This window comes from Choloepus didactylus, chromosome 13, assembly GCF_015220235.1.
Source record: "Choloepus didactylus isolate mChoDid1 chromosome 13, mChoDid1.pri, whole genome shotgun sequence".
Classification (NCBI taxonomy): Eukaryota; Metazoa; Chordata; class Mammalia; order Pilosa; family Megalonychidae; genus Choloepus; species Choloepus didactylus.
This window is the reverse complement of record NC_051319.1, coordinates 18,533,506-18,557,655: the sequence shown is the minus strand read 5'-3', so window position 1 is coordinate 18,557,655 and position 24,150 is coordinate 18,533,506. Positions and strand designations below refer to the sequence as shown.

Genomic DNA, 24,150 nt, shown 5'->3' with positions numbered 1-24,150 from the left:
ATGGGAATCAAAGAAGCTGTCACTGGATGTTTAGAATGAGGGGGTGGTTACCACAGGGTACTAAGGAAATGAATTGGGAGTATGTGGTCAAGATAAAATAACAAAGGGCTTTCTTATCTGGGACAAGCATCTACAACACTCATAATAGCTGGTGCTGCTCCGATATCGTAAAACTGCCCATACTCAGAATAAGGAGTCTTGAATTATAAACTAATAGTATACTCACATAAGAGGCAAAATAATATAATAATTAAAATGTTCAAACTCAGATTTGCCACTGACTTTGTGACCTTAGGCAAGCTATTTAACCTCTAAACCTTGGTTCCCTCATGTGTAAATTGGAGATAATATTAGGAGGATTACATGTTGAATATATGATGCTTTGTATTGCTTGAATCAAGTATACGCTCAGTAAATGATAGCTATTTTGATCACACTTTAAAATACAAATTTATTGCTAATCTTGGGAATTTTAAGGTAGTTGGATAAAACTTAATGGTTGCATTTAAAAAAATATTAAGCAATGCTAAGGAATAATACAAGAATATCAAAGTTCTTAGATGAAGAGCAGGTATATGTATATTTCATATAAAATCTTTGGTCTTATGAAAGGATACTTTTCTTCAGTTAGGGTTATGAGTAACTAATATTCATTGATTATATACATTTGGGCCAGTGAAAGAGAAACGACCTTCTTAGTCTTATTAGACTTGGATGTATAATAACATGGCTTGTTCCTCAGAAAAAATGTTTTCCATAGGATTTGTTTTTAATTTTTATTTTAAGGTAGTCCAAATCTGGCCAGTAGCATAAAGGTTATATAATTATGTTAGCATTCCATCATCTGGGATACATCTGGCATGTTAATTCATCTTTGCTCTTACAACCATTTTGCTTTCTGTGTTCCCTTGAGATATTAGCAGCTAGCTAAGTCATTTCTACTCAAATCCTCAGGAAGAGAAGGGAAAATAGTGTTTGAGCAAGGAGCCTCAACTTGGGAATCTTGAGCTTTCTCCTGATTTATGTGGGGAAAGCACTTAATAAATAATGACACATTCAGGACTGACGTTTGTAAGTTTTGCTTTACTGTATTTAGTCTCTGTCTTTTCCATTATAAAATACAAATTTTTACTTATTTCTACTCAAGAATAGAGAGACTATAAATCTATAGCCTATTCATGATGATGAATTCTGTACACTTCAGAGATAATAATTTTGTTTCAGTCTTAATAGGTAGAAGGGATTACAGGAATTGAGAAGCTCCTCATCTCCCAGCATTTCATATTGTACAGAGAGGAAAGCTATGTCTATGGAAGGCCAGAATTTCATGCCCCTGGCCTTAATGGGAATCAAGGACCCTGCTCAGTGGGTCATCAGAGGAGCTTAATAAGGTAGGTCAGTAAAATCCCTCCAACTAAGGACAAATCAAGTACTGTTATAAATCTTACCTACTAAAAAGCTTAATACTTCCTCTAATAGATAAGTCTGCATTTTCATATGGTTATTTTCACGTTGTCATATCAGCCAAAAGCATTTGCTAAGCACATTTGCGAAATTTTAATAATGTATGAGGTGTAATGTCTATATAGACCTGCCCTTAGTTGCCTTAGAAAATTGAGAAACATTTTATGATTCAACTGATCACTGATTTTGGATCCATAGTCTCATATGTGCCATGGTTTATATATCTTTTTTTTTTTTTTAATTGTGCCATACTGGGTCCAGCATATTGCATACACTAGGTATTTAATATATATTTGATATGTTACTAGAAGAAAATCACAGTTTTTAATTTTTTTTAAATTCATGAGCATTTATAGAGTCCTTCTGATTTAACCTTGTTATTTTCTAAATTACAAAACAGGGCTAGAAAAGTTAAGTGATTTGTCTACTACTCCACAAAGTGAAGCTTGGATAATTGCAAAACGTGAACTAGAATCATGTGTTTTGACCTTTAGTGCAACTTTCTTCATTGTTATTATATGGACAATTGTTCTAAAATAATTAGCATGGTATCATAGCTGTAACAATACTGTATGGCTCATATTACTAGCACAAAACATGGATTGAATTTTCTAGGAAAGATATCTTTCCCATGTGTAAGAAGATAGGCTAATAAAATAGATAAATCACATACTAACACGTGAATATCATAGCACTGAAATAAATTTTCCACATTTTATTTTTTAAATTAATTTTGTACTTTAAATTTTTAACACATTTCTTAGATTATTGTGGACTTAATTATGAATCTGACCTGATGAGTAGGATTTTTATAAATAAGATATTTACCCTACTTTATATAATGATATTCTTACCATATCCTTACCATCTCTTAACTTTATGTTGGCCTTCTCAAGTATACGATCTTTGAAGTGAAGAAATAATGTGAATATGTAGAAAGGAGCACACACTTGTCTCAGGTACTATTAGGATGGGACCTAGAACAAGACTGGCCATGGATCAATTTTTTTTAAAGGATGTATTTCTTTACCTTTTGAATTAGTCACTGTTCTCTAGGGAAACAGAACTGACAGGAGATATCTGTAAATATTATTAGATTTTTATAAGAATTGTCTCATGTGTCTGTGGGCATGTGCAAGTTCAAATTCCGTAGGGCAGGCCTCAAGCTGGGAACTCCGATGAAGGTTTTTGATTCATTCCCCCAGGAGAAGCTGGCTGGCTGAAGTAGAGATGAAAATTCTCTCTTGACTGCTGAAATCATCACTTCTCCTGGTAAAGCCTTCAGCTGATTGGATGGGACTTCTCTTATTGTTGAAGACAGTCTCCTCAATTGATTGTAGATGTAATCAGCCATAGATACAATCAAATTATTGATGATTGAAGTCCATGAAATGTCCTCACAGTAACAATCAGGTCAATGGTTGGTTGACCAAACAACTGGACACAAAAACCTGATTGAGTTGAGACATGAACTTAACCAACTCAGTACACCCTTGTCTACTTTGCAGCCATACTCTTCTCCTTAAACCATACTTCATCTCTAAAAAAAAAAACAATAAATCGTATTTTCATTTAACAATATTCAGTTGTCCTGTGTACAACCAGAAACACACTAACTCTCCCCGGAATAGGATGCAAGTCCCTTGGTAATATTCACTCTTAAACTTGATATCCTATGACTTAAATATTATAACATGACGCTAATACAACTTATGTCATATGGTAAGGGGATAAGATAGGGAAGAGAAGAAGATACTTGCTTTATGTACAAATATAAACATGCTCATAACAAAACAAGGAAGAAATGTTAATAACCATTACAGTCCTTGTTTCTGTAATTGGCCACATGGTAGTAGCTCATTTTTCACTACCGTCTTCTACTACCCGTTCCATATTCCCTTTCCCTTAGCAAGCATCTCAGCCTGGCCGTGGTTCTTCGCCTAGTAGGGTGATCCAGACCTTCATTCCTGAAGTTTGTGGTCATTGGTCTTCCTGCTTGGATTGGGTTGTTGCAGTTTTCCATTGACTTTAATCACAGGGCAAGGTAGTACTAAGATACTCCTTAGGGGATCTCCTGTATTCTGGGCAAACTCTTCTTTACCTCCATTGTGTAGTTGCAGTCCTATTTCCCCTTGATAGCCAGGATCAATCACCCCAGCTAGTATAGTAATTCCCTTCTTTTTCTGTTGGTTCAGAAGCATGAGGAGCCCAAAGTGGTCATGGCAGTCTTAACTTCCAGTTCAATGGAATTGTTGTTGTATCTTCTGGTGGAAGCACTCCTCCTTTTGGAACTGAGACCTGTAAAGCAGCAAAGCTTCAGATTGCAAGGACAGGAAGCAAAACTTTTTCTAATGGATCACTTTAGGTAATAGTGATGCCACTCCCATTTTTACTCCCTTTATTCCTGAACCTGTGAATCTTGGCTGTGGGAGAAACAGCACCATAGACTGGATGCTGATTTACAGCATACACAGCCTCCTGGAGAATATTGTCCCAGCCCTGCAAGGTCTTGCCACCTAGTTGGTGTGGTAATTGAGTCTTCAAAAGGCCATTCCACTGTTCTGTGAATCCAGCAGCTACAGGATGATAAGGAACATGGTGAGACAAGTGAATTCCATGAGGATGAGCCCATTCCTGCGCTTCATTTGCTGTGAAATGAGTTCTTTGCTCAGAAGCAGTGCTGTGTGGAATACCATGACAGTTGGATATGGCCTTTTGTAAGTCCACAGATGGTAGTTTTGGAAGAAGCATTGTGTGCAGGGAAGGCAAACCCATATTTGGAGTATGTGTCTATTCCAATTGAAACAAAATACTGCCCCTTCCATGATGGACATGGTCCAATGTATTCAACATGCCACAGGCTGAACACCTTGTGGAATGGTGCTATATCAGGGACTGAATGTGGGTCTCTGCTGCTGGCAGATTGGGCACTCAGCAGTGATTGTAGCCAGGTCGGCCTGGAAGTCCATGTTGCCGAGCCCATGCGTAACTTCTGTCACTACCAACATGGCCACTTTGTTCATGGGCCCATGGAGCAATGACAGGAGTGGCTGGGGAAACAGGCAGACTGTTATCCACTGAACGGGTGATCTTATCTAACTTGATTATTAAAATTTTTCTCTGCTGAAGTTACCCTCTGGCAAGCATTCACAGGGGACACAAATATCTTCATGTTTTTTGTTCACGCAGAAAGGTCCATCCATATACCTCTTCCCCAAACATCTTTGCCACCAATCTTCTAGTCAGGTTCCTTCCAAGTTTCTGACTATACAGCCAAACCATTGGCGACAACCCATGAATCAGTATGCAAATGTGTATCTAGCCATTTCTCCTTGCAAGCAAAATGAACAGCCATGTGTACTGCTTGAAATTCCACTCCCTAGGAGGATTTCCCTTTACCTTATCCTTAAGGGATGTCCCAGAATGGGGCTGTAGTACTCCAGCTGTTCACTTTCAGGTGGTATCTGTATATCGTGCAGAACCATCTGTAAACCAGGCCTGAGTTTTCTCTTCCTCAGTCAATTGATTATAAAGAACTCCCCCAAAGGCCATAGCTATTGGCTGGGAAAAAGAAGGTAATGTGGCAGGAGTGGGGTCCATGGGCATTTGGTCCACTTCCTCATGTAAATTACTTGTTCTTTCAGTACCCACTCCATCCCTCTCTCATTATATACCATTTCCATTTTATGATGGAGTGCTGCTGTGCACCCCCAATTTTATGGCTTGGTGGGTCATACAACACCCAGCTCATGATAGGCACTCAGGTCTCATGGCAACTTGGTGATCCATGGTTAAGCAGTTGGTCTCTACTGTGGCCCAATAGCAGGCCAAAAGCCGTTTCTCAAAAGGAGAGTGGTTAGTTATCTACAGAGGATGGAAAGGCTTTGCTCCAAAATCCTAAGGGACTGTGTTGTGATTCTCCTATAGGGGTCTGCTATAGGCTCCAGACAGCATCTCTGTTTGCCACTGTTGCTTTTGGTGCCATTGGATCTGTTGGATTATATGGCCCAAATGGCAGAGCAGCTTGCACAGCTCTTACTCTGGTCCCCACTCAAATGGGATGCAGTAGCACAACCAAATGAAAAACATGTTGTCCCCCAAATCCAAAGAGGCCAACTAGATGTTGTACCTCTTTTTTGGTTGTAGTAGGGACCAGATGCTACAGCTTATCCTTTTTCCTTGAAGGAATTTCTTTACGTGCCCCACACCACTGGACATATAGAAATTTATGTGAAAAGGTGAAAAGCCCCTTTATTTTTGTTGGATTTATTTCCCATCCTTTGACATGCAAATGATTTACCAATAAGTCTAGAGTAGGTACTTCTTGCTCACTAGGTCCAGTCAATACGATATCATCAATATAATGGACCAGTGTGATGTTTTGTGGGAGGGAGAGATGATCAAGGTCCCTGTGGACTAGATTATGACATAGGGCTGGAGAGCTAGGACAATGAAGGTATATTGCTGGCCTTGCCAGCTGAAAGCAAACTGTTTCTGGTGATCTTTACTAATAGCATTTGAGAAAAAAAACATTTACCAGATCAATAACGGAATACCGGATACCAGGGGATGTGTGATTTGCTCAAGGTATGATACCACATCTGGATCAGCAGCTGCAGCAAGATTCAGCACCTAGTTAAGTTTAACATAATCCACTGTCATCCTCCGAGATCCACTTGTTTTTTGCACAGGCCAAATGGGAGAGTTGAATGGGGATGTGATGAGAATCACCACCCCTGAATCCTTCAACACCTTGATGGTGGCATTAATCTCTACAGTCCCTCCAGAAATTCAGTTTTGCTTTTGATTTACTATCTTGCTAAGTAGGGGCAGTTCTAGTGGCTTCCACCTGGCCTTTCCTAAAATAATAGCTGTCACTCTACAATTAGGGTACCAATGTGGTGATTCTATTCCAATTATACATTCCAGAACTGGGAAAATAACCACAGAATGGGTCCAGGAACCCACTGGGTCCACTGTGAGATGGACCTGAGCTAAAACTCCATTGATCACCTGGCCTCCACAAGCCCCTATTCTAAATGGAGGGCCACAGTGGCATTTTGGGTCTTCTGGAATTAATGTTCCTTCCAAGCCAGTGTCTAAAAATCCCCAAAACGTCTGATCATTTTCTTTTACCCAGTGCACAGTTACCTTGTAAAAGGCTATAGGTCTCTTTCAAGAAAGCTAGGAGGAAGATTAGCAGTATAAATTTTTGGCAGTGTAATAGTGTCCTTTCCTAAGGGGACCCAACCTTCCCTTCATTCAAGGGGCTCTGGGTCTGTAAACTGTCTCAAGGGGCTGTGATTCTCTGTTTTTATAATTCAAGTTAGACTTTTGTTCACTTGACCTAGAATTCTTCTTATACAGATCAAGTAAGAATTTAGTGAATTGCTCATCTATTTTACTTCTAGGTACCCCATGATCTCCTATCCACTGCCATAGGTCTCTCTGAGTCAGGCTATTTTGATTGCTGCTTTGAATTTCCTGTCCATTATGGTAGCCATGCCCACCTTGTCTTTGGCAATTACATGTTGCTACTTGGCTTCTGGCAGCCTGGAATCTGATCATCACCATTGTGTTTAAGGATCCAAGTTTAGTGACATCAGTTCCCACAGTAATATCTGACCAACACAGAAAAGTGACCACAGAGTTATTCAGGGAAAATCGAGTTAGTCTCACAAATTTATCCCTCATGGTCCTGCTGAAACATGTGTCCTCTGAATGTTCTTGGAGTGGGTGATTAGGTCTTCCATGATAAAATCCACTCTAACATTCCAGTCTCTCTAAGCCTTTAGATCCCTTTATCTACATTATATCTGGGAAGTTCTGGGATTTTGACTTCAGGTAATGTAGGCCACCTTTTGGTCCCTGTTTCTGCCAGCCACCAGAACAAACTGCTAGAGCCCTTTCTGACCTCTTGAGCTATAACGTTGAATCTCTGCTCAGTGGAACCATATCAATCAATAAATTCAACCTGATCTAACTTTATTTTCCTTTCACCATATCCCACACCTTTAACATCCATTTCCACACATATTCCCATGATTTCTGTCTATAGAAATTGGAAAAATCATGCAGTTCTTTTGGAGTATAGTGTACTTCATGGGTCACAGTTTGTGCTCTACCTTTTGGGTCCCATTGGGACTTCAGTCTAGTTTTAGTTTGGAAGTAAAAGAGGGGTGGTAGACAGAAAACAGTTTATTACCCATGTGTACAGACACCGCGGTACGCGGATGGACCTTTGACCATGACCGCTGGGGAAGTGCTTGAGGACAGCTCTGCCACCAAGGCCCCAGCCGCCACTGCCCTCTAGGGCACTAACAGAGCATCAATCAGGAGGGAACCTAGAAACCACCTAAGGAAGTATCCTTCTCTCTATAAACCAAAAGAGATATATATTTAAATAAGCAAATATAAGATCCAAAAAAAGACCCATAGACATGTTGTTTTGTGTCAGGTAGAATCTAAAAAATTCAGGATCATAAGAAGAATTAGAAGGGTCTTGCTAGCTAACCATCTAAGAAGAATTAGAAGGGTCTTGCTAGCTAACCATCTCAGGGCATTCCATTGCAGTTTCATCTTGGTGAAACAGGATAAATCTCTTCAGGCAGAGGAGTGAGGGCTATTTGCTCAGGGGAGGTGGTTACAGGTTCATGAGGCACAGCAGGGTTAATCTTTTCAGGTAGAGGTTGGATGGCAGATTCCTCAGGGCAGATTGGAGGTCAGGAGGCTGGTTCCTCAGGGAAGTCTGAAGGTTGAGTAGCTGGTTCCTTAGGGCAGACCATTACAGGTCCATCTGGCAAAGACTCAGCAGAATCTAGGGTTTCAGTGTGCCCATGGCCGTCATTATCAACTCATATGTCCCCATCCCAATTTTCAGGATCCCATTCCTTTCCAATCAATACCCTCACTTTAACAGCAGACACCCTGCAATGTTGGGAATTTAGTTTAGGTTGTAATTTAGCCTCTTGCACATTGAAACTCCAATCTGGTTTTCAGAAATCTCAAGTCTGTGGCTACATGAAATAAGAGTTTCTTTGAGGGCACACACTGAAGCTTTCAGGAACTTCATGCAGTGCTTAAGTTGCAAACTTGAAGACTTGAGCTCATCCCTTTCTTTTACAAATGTATACAGCATTGTTAGGAGGAACCAACCAACTTTATTATACCTTTTAACTCCACAAAACTCTGTTACGGTGTCAAAAACACTCTGATCCAGAGCCTTGCTTCTTGTAAGCATTTGAGTAACTGTATCCAGTAGTGATATTTTGCATATCTTTATTGCCAACTCACTCCATGGACTATCAGTGCCATCTTGATTATTGGAAATATAATCATTAGTGCCTTTGAATCTAATCAGATTAGATAACCAATTCCAAAAACCCCAGAACCAATTCAGAAATCTCATCCTTAAGATTCTCTTTCTCAAGAACTGCTCCTGGTACCAAAGCCATGTTAGAGTTTGCTAGGGAAATAGAACTGACAGGAGATATCTGTAAATATTATTAGATTTTTATAAGAATTGTCTCACGTGTCTGTGGGCATGTGCAAGTCCACATTCCGTGGGGCAGGCCTCAAGCTGGGAACTCCGATGAAGGTTTTTAATGCATTCCTCAGGAGAAGCTGGCTGGCTGAAGTAGAGATAGAAATTCTCTCTTCTGATTGCTGAAATGATCGCTTCTCCTGGTAAAGCCTTCAACTGATTGGATGAGACCTCTCTCCTTGTTGAAGGCAATCTCCTCAGTTGATTGTAGATGTAATTCAGCCATAGACGCATTCAATTAACTGATGATTTAAATCCAAGAAATATGCCCACAGTAACAATCAGTAAAAAAGTGTTTACTTGATTAAACAGCTGGACACCAAAACCTTGCCATGTTGACATATGAACTTAACCGTCATACTTTTATTGAAGGACATCATGTGTAGGTAATATAGGATTCTCAAAAACACCATATATAGAATTATCCTATTTTAGTACCTCATTACCCCTAATCTTGGTTTTGTAAACTTTTGCTCTCCCACTAAATCCATAAAAGCAAACTTAAAAACAGAAGTAGAACAATATTAATATTCTAATATGAACATTTAATTTAATTGTGTATAAGTAACCATATCTAATATTTATTTAATAACTTTTAGTACATACTGTAATAATAAATTATATTTTTTCCAGTTTGCAAAGGTAACCTTTTTCTTTTTTTTTAAATTTTATTTTGAAATAAATTCAAACCTACGGTAACAGTTGCAAAAACAATACAAACCCCACACACAGCATACCCTGACCCCCATCCCCTGATACCCCGATCCACCAACTTTAACATCCTGTCACGCCACCATTTCTTTCTTTCCCTCCCTCCCTCCCTATCATCCATCATCTATTGCTCTGTCTTCTGAACATATAACAGCAAGCTGCACACATCCTCGAACAAACAATATAATTCACATATACATTTCCCATGAACAAGAACATTCTTTTATGCAGTCCCATTAAGCGCAGCTAAGAAGTTCAAGAAATTCAACACTGATACAAAGCTTAGATTCTATATTTCCTTTTTTTTCTTCTTATGTCCCAACTGTGTCCCTTTGAGCCTCCTCTCCTCCATCCTCAGATCCCATCCAGGATCATCCTTGGCATTTAATTGTCATTATCTATTTAGACTGTCTTTTTTTTTTTCACTTGTGGAAACATATATACAGCCTAAATCTCCCATTCCGTCCCCTCCCTAGCACTCCATTGGTGGGATTAACCACATTTAGAACGTTGCAATGCTATCACCTTCCCACCATCCATTACTAGAAATTTCCCTTCACCCCAAACAGAAACCCTACACTCCTTTCTTAACTCCCCATTGCCCCTTCCCCCATTTCTTGTAACCCATTCTCTACTTTTCATCTCTATGGTCATATTCTCTGATACTTTCTTTGTGTTTACTGTGGGGCTTAAATTTAACCTCTTAAATCTATAACAATCTTGTTTTTCTTTGATACCAACTTAACTTCAATAGGACCGGTAAACTATGTTCCTATACTCCTCCATTCCCCCACCTTTATGTAGTTCTTGTCAAAAATTACATATTTTACATTGAGTCCAAAACCACTGATTTATCATTACAGTTTATGCATTTTAGATCCTGTAGGAAGTAAATAGTGGAGTTACAAATCAAAAACACAGTTGTATTGGTATTTATATTTACCACGTGATCTTTACTGGAAATCTTTATTTCTTCATGTGGTTTCACTCAATTGGTTAGTGCCCCTTCCTTTCAGCCTGCTCAGTTGCCTTTAGCATTTCTTACAGGACTGATGGTGATAAGTCCATCAGCTTTTGATTATCCGGGAATGTTTTCATCTCCCCCTCATTTTTACCCTCCAGTTGTTTGTAAATTTTCTAAGTCTCTGATAGTTATTGACTTCTATTTGTATTCCATTGTGGTCAGAGGATGGGCTTAGAATATATTCAATTTTTTTTTTTTTTTTTTTTAATTTATTGAGGCTTGTTTCATGTCCCAGCATATGGTCTGTTCTGGAGAAAGATCTGTGATCACTAGAGAAGAATGTGTGTCCTGGTGATTTGGAATGTAATGTTCTATATATGTCTGGTAAATTTCTCTGTATCTCTCTCTCCTTTCTTTGCTTCTCTGTTGGTAGGGCTCCCTTTAGTATCTGAAGTAGGGCAGGTCTTTTTTTAGCAAACTCTCTCAGCATTTGTTTGTCTGTGAAAAATTTAAGCTCTCCCTCAAATTTGAAGGAGAGCTTTGCTGGGTAAAGTATTCTTGGTTGGAAATTTTTCTCTCTCAGAATTTTAAATATGTCATGCCACTGCCTTCTCACCTCCATGGTGGCCGCTGAGTAGTCACTATTTAGTCTTACGTTGTTTCCTTTGTATGTGGTGAATTGCTTTTCTCTTGCTGCTTTCAGAATTTGCTCCCTTTCTTCAGTATTTGAGAGTCTGATCAGAATATGTCTTGGAGTGGGTTTATCTGGATTTATTCTATTTGGAGTTTGCTGGGCATTTATGCTTTGTGTATTTACATTGTTTAGAAGGTTTGGGAAGTTTTCCCCAACAATTTCTTTGAATACTCTTTCTAGACCTTTACCCTTCTTTTCCCTTTCTGGGACACCAATGAGTCTTAAATTTGGATGTTTTATTTTATCTATCATATCCTTGAGATCCATTTCAATTTTTTCAATTTTTTTTCCCCATTCTTTCTTTCATTCTTTCATTTTCCATTTTGTGGTCCTTGAGGACACTGAGTCATTGTTCATCTTCCTCTAATCTTGTGTTATGAGTATCCAGAGGCTTTTTAATTTGGCCAATAATTTCTTTTATTTCCATAAGGTCTTCTATTTTTTTATTTACTCTTGCAATTTCTTCTTTATGCTCTTCTAGGGTCTTCTTTATGTCTTTTATATCCTGTGCCATGCTCTTCTTCATGTCCTTTATATCCTGTGCCATGCTCTCATTGTTTGACTTTAGTTCTTGATTAATTGTGCCAAGTACTGTGTCTCTTCTGATCTTTTGATTTGGGTGTTTGGGTTTGGGTTCTCCATATCGTCTGGTTTTATCAAATGCTTTAAGATTTTCTGTTGTTTTTGGCCTCTTGGCATTTTCTTTACTTGATAAGTTTCTTTCTGGATATAAAAAATACCGATCTCTAATTTGTCAGATCTACATCTTGGTGGCGTACACTTTCTCTAACTAGCCAGCAGATGGCGTCCGTGAGTCACCTATTTCCCTCAAGTCAGTGCTCCCCAACTTTGTCTTTGTGGTGTGTGGGGATCTGGTTCTTGTGGAGTTCAATTGGTGCCCTGAGTTTGGGTGTGTTGTTGGTGCTGTCCTCCCTGAATGTGGGGCGTGTGTCTGAGCGGTTAGGGAGGCAGGGCAGCTTTAATAATCAAACCTCCCAGGTGTTCCTGGAGATTTAAGGCTGTTGCCAGAGTCTAAGCCTTCATTTCAGTCTTGCCACAGGTTTTCTCTGCTGCTGACCCACAAGTCCTTGGTATTGGCGTAGGGTTCCTGGGATTTCCGAGTGGGTCCCCCTTCCCAGCCACTCTCTTCCAGGACCTCTGCTGAGGGAAGGTTGTGCCACGTCACAAGTGTGCGCCGGCCCTCCAGGGAAGCCCTGGACCACTGTGCCTTGCAGGGGTGTTCCTGGCCTGCTGTAAAGATGGTTGAATGGGGCGTGTTAATTTCCCCCTTTTTGCACAGCTCCGCCTTCCCAGCTCCGGGACAATTAGCTGTGGGTGCACTAAAGGCCACTGTCCACAGCCGATATTGTGGCGTGTGTGCCATGCTGTGGGAGACACCCCCCGTCACACTGGGTTTCTTGGCGTGGCTCTGGGCTATAGCTCCAGCCCCGGGCAGGAGCGTTCCCAGCCTGCCGGGGAGATGGCTGCAAGGGGTGCAGTTTCTTTTTCCTTTTGGCTTCCCTCTACCGCCCTGGCCCTGAGACAATGAGCAGCAGGCTATCCTCCATGCCAGACAGCGAGAGGTTGGCACAGCCCGCTCCTACTGTGCTTCACTGCATTGTTCTCATCGTCATAACTGCAGCCACTCCTGGGTTTTGTTTTTTTTTCTTAAAGTACTAGTCCATCTCCAAACACCAACCCACGGTTTCCCCACACTGCAGCACGGCTGCCAAACTTTCAGCCGGCCCACTCACTCGTTTCAGAATGCGGACTCCCAGTTTTACCAAATGCATGGTCCCTGTGGATTTATCAGACCTTGCCCGGCTAGTGCATTGCTGGAACTGGTGTTCTGGGTCACTTTCTGGCTTTTATCTAGTATTTTTCACGGAGGTGTTTTTTTGCCCTGTCTCACCTAGCCGCCATCTTAGGTTCTACAAGATAACCTTTTAAAAGTAATATTGTAGCAGTTTTTAGTAGCGGTCTTATGGTGCTTGCTAGGAAATTAGGAAACAGATTAAGCTGTTTATCATAATGCTACATATAATATTCCATAGTTGATTAAAGTAAATAATACAATTTACTTAAAGTAAATAAGTACAATTTAAAGGCTACATTACGAAAGTTTTGTTTCAAGAGCTTTGAAGTTCCTTTTGAACATGAAAATAAAAGTAGTTGCAGTATACTGTAACTCATAACGTACCTGATCCATTTGAAGAACTTTTTGTATCTTTGTGTGTACACGAATCTTAGACTTTTTATCTTAGTCTTTTTTGGCTCTTAACTCAATAGGGGTTGTAGGGAGATCTAGTACAAATTTAACTGCTTTTGCCCTCCTGAAAAATTTATAATTTACTTATATTATTTTTGCCTTTATTGTTTTCTTTGTATTTCTTGCAGATCGTAGAGATTTCAAGGAAATGATGCGTTTTCAGTCTTTCATGTTTTTCATCTTTGCAGATAATCTTACTTACTGAATTGTGACTTTTGTGTTGTGAGGCCTCTAGAATTTTTTCTCCTAGATGAGGACAGGAGAGAGGGAGGGAGAGGGAAAGAGAGAGAGAGAGGAGAGAGGAGAGAAGAAGAAAGATACAAATACAGACTGACTCTTTTAGTGTCAAAACAAAGAGGTGGGGTTCAAATTACCAAGTTTTATTGTACCATTGTTACCTGTGCCCTCGGTACCATATCCTATCTTAACCATATATACATTTTAAGCTAAGTATAATTTTAAGCAAGCTAATTAAAGTGTTGATGTTAATAATATATGTATTATATATCAGGCACTGCTCTTACATAGTTTAATCTCCTCAGCAAATTTTATAGAGGAGGAAATTGTGTTTCCTATCAAGTCACTTAAGATGTGTTCAAGGGCTCCCACAGCTAGTAATTAACAGAGCTGGCTTCTGTCTCAGATGTGTCCTACTCCAAAACCTATGTTCTTAAATACTTGGGTTATCCTACCTTTCACTTTTAAAGAGTGGGGAATGTGTTTTAAAAAAATAATTCTGTTGATCATCATCATTGCTTTTATTTATAGAAATACTTGTAGAGGTTTGCTTTCCTGATTTTTGCATCCTTTGTCACATGCATATGGTTACTTTGATAGATGGAAGGATGGCCAAAGTCATATGGTTTATAAGAAGTATAAGTTTTTCTTCCCAACCAGTTCTACTTTGCCTCAGCTTCCTATTATTCTTGAATAGAAGAAATAAAAGAGGACTTAGAATGGAATTTTTTATTTTCAAAATTACTAAGCTATTTTGGTAATTGCAGGGGAAATGCAAGAGGACGTTTAAAAATATATACATATATATGTGTTTGACCAGTGTGGTTTAATGGGCAGGTTATTGGCCTGGGATTTGAACAAAATTATCTTGAAAAGTTAATGAATTACTTTATTCCTTAAGGATTAAGTTAGGATATTTTTTACTGTTTTTATTCTTCATAGGAAAGTTGTGGAAAATGTTTGATTGCTTCAATCAAGTGTTATAAGTCACATAGAGTAAACAACCAATTAAGAATGATAGATTTTTATTATAGTTTTAAAATTATCCTTTAGAAAAATCTCATTTAGCATTTATGAAAGATCTCTAGGTATCTAGATGTCGAACTCCCTACTATTGCATGAAGAGCCTTGCTTGAATTTAAATTTTTCAAAGAAATATTTGTCCTGAAGAAGAAAACACATTTTTATAAAGATTAATTTCTCTCTTCTATTTTTGAAATTGTGATTTCTCATATTGGCATTATATGACTTTTTTAATGTTGCCGTGATTACTTTTTAGTGTATTTTGGGATCTCTACTGTGCAGCTCCAGAAAGACGAGAAACATGTGAACACTCAAGTGAAGCAAAAGCCTTCCATGATTATGTAAGTTATGTATAATTTTACTAAGTTATATTGTCAGTTTTTTTTTTTTAAACCACTGGCCTTGAAAACCCATTGGCCCATCTGTTCCTTTTCTTTGGTACTTAAGAAACTGTTCTTTGTTTCTTGAAAACAATAGGGTCATAACTTTAAAAGTGAAGTACAACTGGGTATTTGATTGTTGTTGAAGAAGCTTATAAACGGAGAGTAGTCCTAACTCCAAGCTATTAAAGGTAATATATCTTTAAGCATGTTTGATTTGCAAAATTTCCAGTTTATAAAAATTAAATAGTAATTTCTTATTTTGCAAAAAGATTCATCATAAAATTTCTGTGAAAGAGAAGCTCCTCTTTTGCACTTTTATAATATCAATTTTTAAAATATATAAATATTCTTCTCTTTTTGCAACTTTTGTTTACATATCATGTGGCTAAATATCTTCTCCTCTGAATTCAGTTCTACAAGTAAAATTTATTGGAAATTAAAGGAAAATACCAACGAGAGCAGAAATTTCTGTGCAAAAATAAAAATGTGAATTTTACAAAAGAAAGAAATTTTGTAAAGAAAGGTCAGTGGACTGTAGCTTGACTAGGTGATACATATATAGTATTCTTTAGAAGAATAGCAAACCTCATTTTAGAGATAGCATCAGAAAGAAGAATTGTTAAAAAAAAAAGCAATAAACAAGGGAAGATTTTCTTTAGGAAATAATTGCAGATAAGAATGAAGAGACACTACTATAAAGAGGCTGGGAAACTTTCTGTGTTTGTAGAATTGACCACAAAAGAAGGACAGATTGAGTTTGGGATGGAGGAAATCCAGTTTCCTGCGTTGGGAGGAAGTGGAATCGGGACTGGAGTCTGAGGAAATATCTAATAGTAAGAACCTCATTATTCAGGAGGACCCTTGTCTGGTTGGTAGAGGGAGACATCATTCTGAACAGATAACTTCATTAACCAGAATAGGGCTCAAAAGGGGGAAAAAAAAAAAACCTTGTTCTTTTAAAGGAAATACTTTATTTGTAAACTGAAGAGTAGAAATGGCCAGATGAATCATAACCCCCAAAATAGCTCAAGGAAGAGTATGTAGACTTAAGAGAAGCGAAAGGGGCACCTGGCAGGAACTGTGTAATACTTTAAACTTGCGCTAACCTGATTAAAGTAAGACTGCATGCAATTACCTCGTCTGATATTGATTACAGTCATAAAGTTTGATGTGTACTCAACATAGCTCTTGGGGACAAGGTGAACAAAACGGATGCTACTGCCCATAAAGAAAAACTAGAGAAAAGGCAGAAAAGGAAGGGCCCAGGACACAGTATTTAGGTGAACAATCTCTTCTGCATTTTTACCCATGGGTAATGGCAGAAAGTAAAGCAGAGATACAACCATGAAGAGTATAAGGAATCTGGCTAGAGGGAGGTGCCCCATTTCATCCATCTCTCAAGAGATGCACCTAGATTTGGCCTGCCAGTCTTGGGAAAGTTGTTTTTAAAATAACCACTAACTTTGACAAATGAATGGCATTGGGTGGTGCCAGTGTTCTCCTAAAGAATGTACACTATTTTAAAATCTACATTTTAAGAAATTAATTATATAAATAATTTTATGAAGTTCCATGTGTCGAAAGATGCATCTTACTCTTCACCATGGAGATCTCTTGGGGAATAGTGAACTAATTGAGCAGCTCTTTTTAGGAGCATTAGACAAATCATCATTGTTGTCATCTTAGTCATCATCTTGCATTCATAAAGCACTTTAAAAATTTCATAAGGCATATTCCATTTATTAGCTTTAGAACCCCACTTACATGTTTCAAGGTTTTTGAAAATGAGCATTGGCCAGAGGGAGAAGTGATGTTAGAGGAAATTTTAAAGGAAGAATAATACCTTAGCATGTAATTTGGTCCTGAGAAAATGTAGTTTAGAAAATATTGTAAATTTCATTAAGATTTTGGATTTTAGCAGACATTTAATTTTACCTTACATATTGGTTTTAAGAGGTTTGAATCATTCTCAAGTGGCATTTTTATTATGTCTTTGAGCCAATTCTTTTCAGTGGCAACACATCTCCAATTTTCTTTTGAAATGGAGGTTGGTGAAAAGATAGAATTTGACTTACATAATTTTGTGTTACAATTGTATTTTTAGAATTATATTTGCTTTCTGTAGGACAATTTTATGGTAATTTTCATGACTAGGATAGCCCAAATTCTTGTTAAGCAATATCTGAAAATGATCAACATAATTTATGTTTAACAAATAGTTAATGAGGTTTTAAAGACTTGGGGAAAAAATAGGAAATATAGGAACAGACAATAAGATTTTGTAAAAGTCTAGAATGTTATATTCTGTATTAGAGGCCATTACAGAATCATTCCCCTGTGATGGTAATTAATATATACATATACACATACTGATTTTCAAGATAATTCTTAAGGAAGCGTTATGAAAAATATTTTCTTTAATAGCTGCATCTTTGGAATAAAAAAATTACCCTGGTATGTTTAAAAAGTGGTCTTGTTATACTATAGTCACCCCTTATCTGTAAGATTGAATGGATAATGAAAGATAAACTACTTGGGTTAAGAAACAATGGAGGCATGAGATAAATAATGAATAATCTTTTTAATTAAAAAATAAGCTAACATGTTAAAAGTGATTGTCTTTTGATATTATGCATGATTTTCATTTTTTTGCCTACATTAGAATATTTTCCAAATATCTATAAATATTAATTTTATATTCATAAAAGTATGTTTAAAAAGATTAAATTTCACCTTTCATTGAATTCTCTCTCTTCTAAAATTAGAAACTAAAAAACTTAGTAAAATGAAATTTAAATTTGAGGATGGTCGTATGTTTTCATATCTCATTGTTAACATGCATAAGCATTTAGCATCAAAGATGTTTGTTTTTGTATATGAACATATGAAGAAGAGGTAATTAAACTGAATAGATATAATTTGGACCATGCTATGATTTTTAGTAATAACTGTTGTTTTGTAATTATCTGCTTTCAAAGATGTTCTAGAAACATTTTTGGCTTTTAAAATTTTTTGGTTTGTTTTCTAACCTTTCCCTGTTTAGAATATGGATTTTTGTCACTTTGTTATTTTGTTTGCCAAATTATTATAGATGCAGTGTTAATTAATATCCTTTTCCTGGAAGAATCCCTTTGGCCATACTTATTGTGAGAAAAAAGAGAGAGAAAAAAAGAGACAGTATTTAAAATGAGTAAAATCTTGATCTTCTTGCATTTATATTTTAAAATATGTGAACTTAAATATTTAGCATCTGTATGCAATGTTAAATGTAAAATAAAAATAAATTTTAAGATGAGTAGTGAATAGTGTATAGGAATGCACTTTTGGATGACTAAATTGTAAAAACCTCAAGAGGTGTGATTACTGTATAAGAGAGGTTAGTGGTTACTTATCGAAGATAGAAAGGTTTCATGATTGGGACGTGGCTCATAGCATGGGCTTCTGCAGTGGGTGACAGAGTTCCCTTTTTCTCAACCTGAGTGGTGTTTGCAAAGGTGTTTGCTTTACAATATTTCATAATGCCATACATTTATCTTGTGTGGTTTTCTATATGTTTTATTTTAACAAGATTAAAAAACATAGTTAAGATAATTTACTTTAGAAAAAGAATATGCGCAGTAGTTTGTAATGTTTTTCTGGTCATTGCTAGGCTTGATCCTTCAGAACTGGGGCAGAAAATCTATTGATGACCCTCATTTCAGGGTCTGTTTCCTCTCTGCTGTGACAGATACTATGAAGTACATATTCCTGTTCATTTTCTAGAAGAAAGGGGAGAATAAGATCAGGAATGCTGGAGGGAAATCTGAAGCTTAGGAATTTATTTTATAAGACAACCTAGAGATTTACTATGGATTGATTGTATTGTCTCATTGCTAGGATGGATTGAGTATGGCCCTACTATTTTGAAACTGAGTTAAAGCCAGGTTCATCTCAGCTTTAAAATTTCAATTATTACATATTATTATGTTATCATTAAAAAGCAAAAGTTATCTCAAGTGACTAAAAATAATACCCACTAACTTGTAAAGTTTATTGGGCTACTTTTATTTTCTCCCTATTATGTATTTTTATTTTGCTCTGAAATGAAAACACTGCTTTAACTGGACTTAATGTTTATCAGATGTTTTTTTCTGGTACAACTTGACATAGAATTGCTTTAACAATGTATTTTTTTATTTCATTCATTTCTAAAATATTTAGAAAAGGTACCAATTTGTACTGCTAAACTTTTACAGTAAAAGAAGTATAGGCCCCACCCTAATCAAGGTGGTTGCATAAGAAGCTTCAGGGCTCAGTTCCCCCACAGAAACTTTGAACAACCATCAAGAATTGGAAGAAACATCTTCCTAAATTTAAGCCTCAGAAAACATTTAAAGGATTGCAGTAACAAAGCAAGTGCCAAATCAAGAAAAAGGCCACTCGAAAGTGGTAGGATCTTGTGGCGCCCTGGCCGGCCCCTTCCTCATCCCTTCACCAGCTCTGTGCAGAGCTGGCCCACTCTCCCAGAGTGCATCCCTGGTCCCAGTTCCAGGGGGAGCAGGGTAAGCCTCTTGTACATAATGGGAGCATATACATCTGGGCCTTTTTTCTCTCTCGTGATGGCCTGAGGGACTTGCAGTCCCAGAACTTGCCCTGGGGATGGAAGGTGGTTCATGGTAGGCTCATAGAGCTCTCCAAAGAGTGCTGTGGGAGAACAGTCAAGTTGTGTTGCCTGGGGCAAAGGATGCAATTTCCAGGACCCTGAGGAAACTGTTCTCTAAGAAGGAGGGGACATTCATATCCATGTCAATAGGTATTCCTAGGGCCACATTCCCATGCTCAAGAAATGAGACTTCTACAGAAATGATCAGGAAGGCCCCTATACCTTGACCTGGAGCTATTCTCCAAACTCATAAGACCTGAAGGAGAGCACTCCCAGAGGTCAAACTGCAAAGACTAGGAAAGGTGCATTCTTCTTCTTCTTCCTTTCTTCTTCCTTCTTTCTTCTTCATTTTTTTTTTTTTGTTTGTTTGTTTGTTTGTTTGTTAGCTCCAGGCATTCAAGGAGAACTCTTGTAACATTAGCTGAGCACAAGCTTTAAGGAACAGGTAGCTCAGGGTCTAAATTTGAGTGATAACATGAAAATATCAAAATGTCCCGCTTTCAACAAAAGATTACAAAACATACAAAGACACAGGAAGCAGTGGTTCAGGCAAAGGAGAATATTAAAGCCTTAGAAACCATAAGGAGGAGGATCAGACCTGGGACATTCCAGACACAGACTTTTAAAAAATGGTCCTAATTATGTTCAGATAAGTAAAGGAAAATATGGACAAAGAACTAAATGAAATCTGGAAAACAATAGAGGAACACAAATAGAGTATCAATAGAGAAATGGAAATTATGAAAAGGAACAAAACAGAACTGAAGACCACAGTAACAGAAACTAAAATTCCCTGGAGGGGATCAAGAGCAGATTGGCCTGGCAGAAGAAAGAAACAGAGAACTTGAAGATAACTGAAGTCATCCAGTTGGAGGAGCAGAAAGAGCAGTGAATGAAAAAAAGAGATTGGAGCCTGAGGAACCTATGGAACACCATCAAACATACCAACATATGCATTGTGGGAGTCCCAGAAGAAGAAAGAGATAAAGGGACAAAGAAAATATTCAAGGAAGTAATGACTGAAAACTTCCCATATTTAAAGAATGACACAAACTCCAAACAGGGTGAACTCATATAGAACCATACTGTGCCATGTTATGAACTGTTGAATGCCAAAGATCAGTAGACAATCCTAAGAAAGAAATAATGTGTCGCATACAAGCGAGCCTGAATGAGATTAAGTGCTGATTTCTCATTGGAAACTAGGGAGACAGGAAGGCAGAAGGAAGACATATTTAAAATGCTGAAAGCTTAAAATTGCCAACCAAGAATTCTTTGTCTGGGAAAACTGTCTTTCAAAAATGAGGGAGGAATTAAGACATTCTCAGATAAATAAAAGCTTGGAGAGTTCGTAACCACTACACCAGCCCTACAAGAAATGCTAAAGGGAGTTCTTCAGGTTGAAAGGAAAGGACTCTGGAAAATTGACTGAAGCCACATGAAGAAATAAAGATCTCTGGTAAAGAACATGACATGGATAAATGTAAATACTAGCATTATTGTATTTTTGATTTGTAACTCCACTTTTCCTACAAGATCTAAACGGCAAATGCATAAAATGTAATGATAAATCAGTGGTTTTGCACTTAGTATATAAACATCGTTTGTGACCAGAACTATGTAAAAGTAGGGGGCAGAGGGATAGAGGAACATAGTTTATATATGCTATTGAAGTTAAATTGGTATCAAAACAAACGAGATTGCTATAGATTTTAGGATGTCAAAATTTAAACCCCATGGTAACCACAAAGAAAATAGCAGAGAATAGGTTACCAGGAATTAGAAAAGGGGCAATGAGGAATTAATGCAGAATGACTATAGGATTTCTGTTTGGGGTGAAGAGAAAGTTCTAGTAGTGGATATTGGTGAGGGTACTGTAGCATTGTGAATATGATTAATCCCACTAAATGATAAGCTTGGGGGGGATGGGTTGGAAAGATTTATGTTGTATATATGGGTCCACAATTTAAAAAAAGAGAGAGAAACTAAAGAGGTAAGGACCCCTAAATGCAATACATGATGCTGGATGGGATCTAAGAATAGAGGAGAAAAGGCTCAAAAGGACATTATTGAGACAAGAAAAAAAATGGAATAGAGAATGTAAGCTTTACATCAGTGTTAAATTTCTTGGACTTGGTAACTGCACTTAGCAGTGATAAGTGAACATCTTTGTTCGTAAGAGATGTATGTGGAGATACTATGTGCTCAAGGAGTATGATGCATCTGACCTGCTCTCAAGTATTCAGCAAAAAAAAATACAATAGAAGATAAGGCAAATGTGGCAAAATGTTAAAATTGGTGTATCTGGAGAGGTGGGCATATGTTGGAGTTCTCTGTATGGTGTTTGTATTATTTTTGCAGCTGTCCTGAATGTTTGAAATTATTTCAGAATAAAAACTGAAAATAAAAAGAAGTATAGCAAATATAACTTTAATTATCTGTTGTGAATTAAAGGTCCCTTAAATGTCCTAAAGCAAAGATAGAGCCAAAATATATTATTGCTTTAATGCAATATTTAATTCTTTGAGAGCAGAGAATTAGACTTAATCTTCTCCAGAATCTGTCAAATAACAGGCCTTCAATAAATATTAACAAAATGTAGTGGTCCATTAGTTGGGACTTGTAGAACCTAATAGAGAATGTTTCAGACCATTCAAATGTTCAGGTAAGGTGACAAGCTTGTGTCATAGTTGTTGATAACGTGGCTGATTTTTGTATTCTTTCCTAAGTGTTTATAGCACCCAGAATGGATTATGTCACAGGTTTGCAGTAATGGGATATTTAAAATATATATATATAAACATGATATTATTTAAATAAAATAATAGGTTCCTTTTCATTCATACTTCATGAAGCATTTTACAGATAATTGTATATTATTTTAAGAAAATATTTCTGTAGAAACTACTCCAGAGTTAGATGCTCCCTCTGCTATGATCCTGTAATATCTTCTGCATACCTCCTTAATGTCCCTGATATATTATTGTAATGAGATGTTTTCCTTAATTTGTGAGCTTCCTCAGGGAAGAGGTTTTGTCCTATGTATCTTTCATCCCCTGTGCCCAGCATGGCACCTGACCTGAGATGTTCAAATATATGTTTGGCGTTTATATAAATGAATGAATGAATAAAATATTATGTATTAAATGTTTGCCATTTCTTACTTTAATATAACTGGATATGTAGTTGTAGGAATATTATTTAATATTACTTTCTAATCATGTTGTATTCCAATACCAACTTAGATAAGACACCAAGTTGAATTAAAGCAGGTAGCAGAGGCTTCGTATCTTGGGAAGCACTGGGAGATACAGCAGTGAACAAGAAAGGTACAGTGTCTACCCTCATGGGCTTACCATAGCAAAAGAGACCTTTTTCCAAGAAGTTTGAAATAGCAAATAGTAAAATACATGCAGAGATACAGAGATACAGTAGTCTTATGTTACAGTTTGCTAATGCTGCTGTTATGCAAAATACCAGAAATGGATTGGCTTTTATAAAGGGGATTTATTAGGTTACAAATTTACAGTTCCGAGGCCATAAAAGTGTCCAAACTAAGGCATCAACAAGAGGATATCTTTCTTGGAGAAAGGCCAGTGGCATCTGAAACACTTCTGTCAGCTGGGAAGTCACATGGCTAGTGTCTACTGGTCCTGTTTGTTTCAGCTCCTCTCTCTCAGCTCCTGTGTGTCCTTGCTTCTTTCTCCCAGGGCATTTCTCTGGAAGCGTCTGGGGGTCCTCTCTTAGCTCCTCTAGGGCAATCTCGGGGTTTCATCTCTTAGCTTAGCATCTCCAAACGTCCTTCTGTCCACAACTCCAAGCATCTCTAAGCATCAGCAAGCATCTGGGTCAGCTCTGGAGCTCTCTCAAGTAGTCCAGTGAACTAGTCAAGACCCACCCTGAATGGGCGGGGTCCACACCTCCGTGATAGTAATTCAGTCAGAGGTTCCACCTTAATCAGCAGACTAATTAGTCTGCCCCCACAAGATTGCATTGAGGAATATGGTTTTTCTGGGTGACATATATATCCAAACTGGCACATCTTATATTGCTGGATCAGTCAAAATTTATGGATATGAAAGAATATAGAGAGAGACCAAAGCGGATTGTATGTATAACTTTTGATGTGTGTTTAAATTTTAGCATATAATAGGGATGCTAAAATGAATGTTGTCACCATGAGCCATAATTCTCCTAAACAGTCCATGTAAATTAGAGAG

At 37.6% G+C, this 24,150-nt stretch overlaps 1 protein-coding gene across 5 annotated transcripts in view; it reads left to right on the top strand.

Annotated features, from left to right (window-relative positions):
- Positions 1-24,150, top strand: part of SSBP2 (single stranded DNA binding protein 2) — a 402,865-nt gene that overhangs the window by 153,008 nt on the left and 225,707 nt on the right. For all 5 annotated transcript variants that reach the window (XM_037801548.1, XM_037801547.1, XM_037801545.1 and 2 more), the window contains exon 4: positions 15,162-15,246. In XM_037801548.1, the coding sequence (XP_037657476.1) occupies positions 15,162-15,246 (85 nt within the window). The remainder of the gene's footprint in view (positions 1-15,161; positions 15,247-24,150) is intronic.